General features: G+C 45.2%; 1 protein-coding gene across 2 annotated transcripts in view; it reads left to right on the top strand.

Moving 5' to 3' along the window:
• The window catches only part of Slc43a3 (solute carrier family 43 member 3), a 22,631-nt gene extending 17,261 nt beyond the window's left edge, over nt 1-5,370 (top strand). For both annotated transcript variants that reach the window (XM_028763022.1, XM_028763023.1), the window contains exons 11-13: nt 2,057-2,243; nt 2,835-2,949; nt 4,523-5,370. In XM_028763022.1, coding sequence (XP_028618855.1) covers nt 2,057-2,243; nt 2,835-2,949; nt 4,523-4,621 — 401 coding nt within the window. In that variant the 3' untranslated portion in view covers nt 4,622-5,370. The remainder of the gene's footprint in view (nt 1-2,056; nt 2,244-2,834; nt 2,950-4,522) is intronic.
• Nucleotides 5,371-7,946: the final 2,576 nt, after the last annotated feature.

The following is a 7,946-nucleotide window of genomic DNA, read 5'->3' as shown; positions in this document are numbered from 1 at the left end:
TTTCTTTCTTTCTTTCTTTCTTTCTTTCTTTCTTTCTTTCTTTCTTTTTTGAGGGAAGATTGCTTTATTTGAAAAAGCATTTAAGTTGCACAGTATATCTGACACGGTATCTGCTCTGCCTTCCTCTTCAGTGTTGGAGATGAGGCTCAGGGCTTCTTATGAGCTCTACAACTGCAATCTGGCCCTCACTATTTGTGTATGTCTGTATTTTTTTTTTTTAGATTGGCTCTCAGCCAGGCAGTGATGGTGCATGCCTTTAATCCCAGCACTTGGGAGGCAGAGGCAGGCGGATTTCTGAGTTTGAGGCCAGCCTGATCTACAGCGTGAGTTCCAGGACAGCCAGGGCTACACAGAGAAACCCTGGCTTGAAAAAACAAACAAACAAAAAAAAAGTATCTCTGGCTAGTCTAGAACTCACTATGACCAGGCTGGCCTTGAACTCACAAAGATGTATGAGTTCTGCTTCCTCAGTGCTGAGGTGAAAGGCATATAAAGCATATGCTACTGTGTGGGTGGGTGGGTGTATGTCGGAGTGTGCCTGCAAAGTTCAGAGGACAACTTGTAGGGCTCAGTTTTCTCCTCCTACTGTGTGGATCCCAGCAACAGAACATGGGCTGCCAGACTGGTGACAGGTACCTTTACCTGCTGAACCATCTCACAGGCCCCCACCATTCTTCTTCAGGCTTGCATTGATCTGTCTTTGGCCACTGGGAACTGTACCAGTCTAAAATGTGGGACCCTCAGGCACAATTCAACTTTGGTCAGTGCCCCTGCTGTCTAGTGCCATGAAAGGTTTGGGTCTGTTTAACTGGACATGTCTCCTCCACTAAACTTGAAATTGGCCATTTCTCCAACCAGTCTTAGGGGTCTCTAGTAGAAAACAATAGAGTCTTCAGGTTGGGTGCCCTCTCTCTCCTTGTATGCTCATCCTTTTTAAAATTAATTTTTAAAGTTTGCATGGCGGGTGGTAAGCTACATTATGGCATCTCTTACTTTCAGTATGTATGACAATGGCATTGTATACATATACAATAGCACTGTATGTGTTCAGTATAGACCATTCTTACTCATCCCGCTCTCCTACTGCCCCCGTGCCCACCATCTCCCTCCTGTTGGTGCCCATCCTCCCCCAGACAGTCCCCCTTCCTGCCTGCATGTCACCCTTTCTCATCGGGGGTATTTCTGCACTCCCACAGTCGCCTTTCTTTTGCTTCAGTGACCCTACATGCATACTCACACATGTGCACATGCTGCACACACACACATGAGTCCAACTGGACACAGTTATGTTTGTTGGTCTCATTTTTCATTTGTTTGTTTGTTTCTGATATTTGGGGATTGCTTTGCTTGCTCTTTTCTTCTTTGAATTTTGTTGAAAATACTCACATGTTAAGCAGTTACATTTCCTCAAAACCAAAACAGGGAAACAAGACATATAGTTCCTCTTCTGCTTCTTGCTTTCCTTTATTTCCTCCTTTCTTTATTGTCTTTAAAATACAGCAATCACCTATGTAAACATATATATGTACACATACATACATACATACATACATACATACATGTATGTATATATATGTGCCCTTGCTTAGATCAAATGCAGAGCTTAGTTCATACAGTTTTGCAGTTGTCTTTTCTATGATGCTCTCTTTATTCTGAGATCCTCCTTACCCCGATAACTGCTGCCCAGCTCTCTCTCATGTGGCTAGCTTGTACTTGGTACCATGTGCCTCTGTTTGAGACAGTTTGGATTGCTTTAGTCCTTTGCTATTACCAGTTCTGTATAAATAATCTTCATCGTCACCATCACCATCCCTGGTTCTAGGTTGCATTGGGGAACAGTGGATATGGAGCCTGTTCATCTCTGGGTTAGTTAGGAAGCCCTGGGAAACTAAGAAGATCGGACACATTTGATTGACATGTAGGAGGACAGTTATTATCACTGAGGAGTTGGTATTGAGCTATGACCTGGTTCTGTTTGGTTAGTTCTTATCTTTCTTGGTTTTTCCTGCTCTCCTTTGAGTAGAATTACAGGTACCTCTATTTCCTTCTGAACCAGGTTTCTCATCTGAGGCTGTGGCTCTCTGCTCCATGGTACCTTCGCTGGCCCTGACGTCTCTGCTGTCCCTGGGCTTTACCCTGTGTGCCTCCATTCCTGTCATACAGCTACAGTATGCCACCTTCATCCTGCAAGTGGTCAGCCGCTCCTTCCTGTATGGGTGCAATGCTGCCTTCCTCACACTGGCGTAAGTGGGCTTAGGGAGGAGGAAAGTGGGCTGGCAATAAAGAAATTGTGGGGTGAGATGGGCCTGGAGGTGGGTGTGCATATAAAAAGGGCCATGGCTGGGTCTGGATACAAGTGGGAAGGATGCAGCTTTCACACACCAGAGCCGCTGCGTCCAGGGAGAGTCTTTACTTGGTGAACTCTTATTTCCCTTCACTACCCACCTCTGTTTTAACTCTCCCAGAGAAGAGTTAGAAACATATTTTCCCATTTTTGTATCCCTGGCACTCCGTTCTTGCTTCCTGTGATAGCATTTGCGTCTGTCTTTTCCTTAAGATCTTCCTAGGCATAGCCTGGGCCTGGGTCCCTTCTGTTCCCTTAGGGGTGGCTCGGTATAGTACTTTCTCTGTGTCTTGTGGTGGACAAGTTAGAATTGAGTAGCATGGGAGAAGAAAGGGCTTGCGTGGATGGTGAAGGGCAGGCCTACGACAGGGAAGTTGGCTGACAAGCATTCTCAAACACCAGTCCCCCGCTTGGAGTGGGAGTAGTTGTGGGGGCTGAGGGGGGAGGGGCGGAATCTGTAAAACTCACTGAAACCTCTTTCTCTTCCTAGTTTTCCCTCAGAGCATTTTGGAAAGCTCTTTGGGCTAGTGATGGCCTTGTCAGCTATTGTGTCTCTGCTGCAGTTCCCCCTGTTCAAAGTCTCCCCCAAGAGCAACGCTGTATATGTGAGTACCATGCAGGGCACATTTCTAGCCAGCCTGTGTGTAGGCCCTTGACTAGAAAGGTTACCCATGCTCAACCTACTGCATAGGGCCCCAGCAGGGGGCGCTCTAAGCTGGCTCAGGAGGCCTGGATGTGTTAGAGGCTTCAGTACTGCAAAAAGGAAATATTTAGGGTTTCACTTCTCAAATTAGGGTTACAGGAAGAGACTTGACCCAAGCTGGGACTTCCTAAAGTCACAGAATTAACATGGTACCACTTCCCAGAAAGTTCATGCTTTTCATGGGTCTGGAGAAAAATAGTTTGTGAGTATGGACAAATACGTGTTTCTCCAGAATAGGATGCAAAATCCTCTCAGAATTTCAAGCAAAAGGGGTTCCCACTTTTAGTTAGTGCAGGCTAACCCTGACTTCTACCTGAGACTATGGCATATACACATTTGTCTGAGGGTAGGAGCTTCACACTTTCATCCCTGGGCCCCATACACAGTAGATGCTAATGGCCCAGCCCTAGGGGGTAGTCAGGGCTCTCCCAAGTTTGAGGGAAATTGTGGAACAAAGAGATTAGATGACTTACAATTCAGATACTCAGTCATGGTCAGTCAAGACATAGAGGTCTCTGCACTCAGGAGTCAGTGTTCTAGTCACTGATGAACCTGCTTGCCTCATTAAAAAGAGATCACCAGGGTGGAGAGAGGCTCAGTGGGTTAGGGCACCTGCTGCCGAATCAAGTAACTTCAGTTTGATCGCTAGGATCCTTGGTGGAAGGAAAGGTTCAACTGGTTTTTTTTTTTTTTTTTTTTGGTTTTTCGAGACAGGGTTTCTCTGTGTAGCCCTGGCTGTCCTGGAACTCACTCTGTAGACCAGGCTGGCCTCGAACTCAGAAATCCGCCTGCCTCTGCCACCCAAGTGCTGGAACTAAAGTCATGTGCCACCACTTCCTGACTAAGACCCAACTGTTACAAGTTGTCTTCTGACCTCTGCATGTGCTCCATGGCACGTGGACACACACACACACACACACACGCAAATAAATGTAGTAATTTTTTTAAAGCTCAAAGTGTAGAGCAAGTATATAAGTCTGTCACTAGAAGAAACAAGGCCATACTTAAGGTGTCAGGAGTTCTAACTCAACATCTAGATGTAGTCTGACAGATGCCTCCCCAGCTTCTCACAGGACCTGGTGCAGGTCACTGGTGCCCTCTAGGTTATTGTTTCCTCACCCATGAAATGGGTTTAATAGAGGCTGGCATATGGCTTCTTGGTAGAGGGCTTGCTTAGCATGCACAAGGCCCTGAGTTCAATCGAGAGCACTGACTAAGTCATGTATGGTGGTACATCCTATAATTCCAGCACTTGGGAGATGGATTAGACTTTCAAGATCAGCCTGAGCCAGTTGAAAGAAAGAAAGGAAGAAATAAATAAATAAATAAATTATGAAAATAAACCTAAAGTCCTTCAGGTGACATTAATGTCTAGGTAGAAAATAGGCCATAGACCAGGTAGGAGTTTGGTCCTTCTGTTGGTGATGGGTACAGCTCAGAGTTGTTGGAGTGGCCCCTCTTTCCTATTTCCCCAGATATCGATGGGGCTGGCCATTTTTCTGACATTGGCCCATCCCTTCCTGGTGTACTCTGAGTGCCGTGCTAAGAAGACAAAATCGTCTGTGGATGCCTAGCCCAGAAGCCCTCACTCTCTAGCCTTGATGATACCTTTCCTGCTCATTACTTGACTTTGATGATCCAGTGTCCACAAAGACTTTGCCTACCCAGGAGAACTGTAGTAGGCAGCCATAGTTTTTTTTTTTTTAAACAACAACAACAACAACATACAAACAAAAAACCCCACAAAAAAACAAAAACAGAAACAAAAAACAGGACATTTAAATGTCATCCAGGACTTTTGATTACCAAGAAAAGAATTTCTGTGGCCAAGTAGCTAGCCGTCACACCAACCCAAAGCAAAGTTTTATATGAATTCTTAGTTTGGGAGCAGGAAGTTACTCCCTGCACAGGGCCACAGCAGAGCTCACTGCAAGGGACAGGGAGATATGGCACAGTTCATGCTACCCCAAAGGACGTCGGATCTAACTTTCTGGCTAGCCAGAAAGCTTTCGACAGCTTTTCGTACCCTGCCTGTGAGCCATGTCTCCTCTTCAGGAAAAGGGATATTTACTGACTTAGGACGTATATAATTAGCTTGGGTCTTGAGAGATGACTTCAGCACTGGCTGCTCTTCCAGAGGACCTGGGTTTGATTTCTAGCACCCACATAGTGACCCACAAACTGTAACCGCAGTCACTCCATGGACACTGCATGCTTGTGCACAGACATATAAGCAGACAAAACATCCATACACATTAGATAAATAAATAACTTCTCTAGGGAATAATTTTATACAACAATAAAGTCTCTATGTTTAAGGCAACTACTGCTTCTACCTCTTTGAGTTTGTATGAGCATGTGCTTGGGTAAGTGCATGAGTGTGCTAGTGGGGTGGTGTCACCTTTGGGGACTGGGTGCAGGGTGGAGGTGAAGGGATCTGGCTGTACACTGTAGCATGGCAGCCTGACACAGAATTGGGGCACAGGGGTGGGGGCAAGCTCCTGGGTCCTCGGATGTGAACTCTCCGAGTCCCTCCCCTCTCTATAACCATCAGCCTCAGTTAATACCCTATTTGCCTGACTCACGGCACTAGTTTTATTCAGGTGGTCTACAGATAAGTTGCAGTTCTGTCAGCAGCCCCTGGGAAAACCCCGTAACTAATGAGTCACAGATCTCTCACCTGAAGGGGTAGTTTCATTCCTGACTCCGAGGGTGACTCAGGACCAGATGTGAGAAGAGCAAGTAGAGAGATGGAGGTGGGCAAGATGGGAGAGTCCAGAACATTCCTGTTTTGTTTTTTATTCTACCTAGCAAAAGGGGAATTTGAAAAAAGGTAACAGGAAGAGAGAGGGTTAGCTGATAGATTCATTTATCTCTCCATCCAGTCATTCAGCGTTGTTCACTGTGCCTTTACAAGGTATCAGGTGCTGTCTTGGATGCTGGGGATGTAGGTAGGGATGAACAAACACATGGCTCTTCTTTCTTCTGGTGAGGTGCTAAAAGAACTGTTCCAAGGAGTCTTGGTACCTGGGTCTGAAGATGGATACCAGAGTTCAAAGGCATGGTTTTGGCCTTGTTACTCCTCTCAGAAGCATCTAGAGCAGTGGTTCTCAACCTTCCTAGTGCTGTGACCCCTTAATACAGTTCCTCATGTTGTGGTGACCTCCCCCCACCTTAAAATTATTTTTTTGCTACTTCATAAATGTAATTTTGCTACTGTTATGGATTATAATGTAAGTATCTGGTATGCAGGATATCTGATATGTGGTCTCCAAGAGGATTGTGACCCACAGGCTCACAAGACAAACGCTAAAGCTTCAGTCTGTCCTTCAAGGCTCTCTGCAGTGTGATCCCTCAATCTTGCTTCCCTTCCATCCTTAGGGAAGTACAGCCCATTCTGTGGACCAAGAGCCCTGGTCTCTGTCTCTGTTTGCTGATTCTTCTGTGTAGGCAGTCAACTTTCTCTGATTGGGAACCCAGTGCATTCAAATTTCTAGAAAGTCCTTCCTTGGTCTTCCAGCAGCATGGAGTCTTGACACTTGCTCACACTGTTCTTGGTGCCTAACATCAGACTGCTTGCTGTGGACACCAAAACTTTGGGATGCAGTATCTGAGTTATACCTGATGGAGTGCTTGCTGTGTTCAGGCTGTCAGTTAAAGGTTAAAGAGCATCTTCCTTTGGGTTACTGTTGCTATGACAAAACACTATGACCAAAAGCAAGCTGAGGAGGAAAGGATTTATTTGGCTCACATTTCTACATCATAGTCCATCATTGAAGGAAGGCAGGACAGGAACTCAAATGGGGCAGGAATCTGGAGGCAGAAGCTGATGCAGAGGCTATGGAGGAGCGCTACTTACTAGCTTGCTCTTCACGGCTTGCTCAGCCTTCTTTCTTATTGAACCAAGGACCACCATCCCAGGGGTGGCACCACCCACAATAGGCTACGCTGTCTTCCATCAATCACTAATGAAGAAAATGCCCTTCAGCTGGATCTTATGGAAGAATTTGAGATTCTTTCCCTTCAGTTGGTTAGACAGTTTCAAGTCAATGTAAAACTAGTCAGCATGTAGAGTGAGTGGCCATTGGATGAATGATTTTCCCTTGTTCCAGCCTCATTGCCAATTGGAAGGAAACAAGAATACCAGGTAGGAAAGATTAAGGTGAAATGGGATGCACTGGGAACTCCAACTCTGCCACTTGTCTGTATGATCCTAGATGTCAACTTCACTCCCACATCTCATGTCCTTCATTGTTATTATGGGAGAAAGAGACTTGTCTCCCTGGGTTGTTGTTAGGGACAGGAATTAGGCCAAATGCAGGGCCCATAGAAGCTACTGACAAACACAACTAATGTTACAGACAACATGCTAAAGCTCTAAAGACATCTAAGTTCCATCAACGGGGAGTGGGCACATAAGACATACTCATACAATGGAATATTACTTGGTAATAAAAACCAACAAAATAATAAAACATTTCATAATGTGGAGGAACTTGAAAGGTTATGCTAAGTGAGAAAGCCAAGGAGAGAGACTATGAGTAGTATAATTGATCCCCATGTACATATTAATGTCCTGAATATGCAAATCCACGGAGGCAGAAAGCCTATTGATAGTTGTCTCTGTGTTGGTGGGCAGAGCATTGGTAGTGACTGGGCATGATAGCTTTTAAAAATTGTTAGAGCAAAGCCAGGTGTGGTGGTACATGCCTTTAATCCTAGCACTCAGAGGCAGAGGTAGGTGGATTTCTGTGAGTTCAAAGTCAGCCTGGTCTACCAAGTGAGTTCAGGTGAGTCAGGGTTGTTACACAGAGAAACCCTGTTTTGAAAAACCAAATAAATAAAAATAAATAAATAAATAAATAAATAAATAAATAAATAAGCCAGGCAGTGGTGGCA

This window comes from Grammomys surdaster, unplaced genomic scaffold, assembly GCF_004785775.1.
Source record: "Grammomys surdaster isolate TR1022 unplaced genomic scaffold, NIH_TR_1.0 136, whole genome shotgun sequence".
Classification (NCBI taxonomy): domain Eukaryota; kingdom Metazoa; phylum Chordata; class Mammalia; order Rodentia; family Muridae; genus Grammomys; species Grammomys surdaster.
The sequence above is the reverse complement of the archived record's forward strand: the minus strand, read 5'-3'. Positions and strand labels throughout refer to the sequence as shown.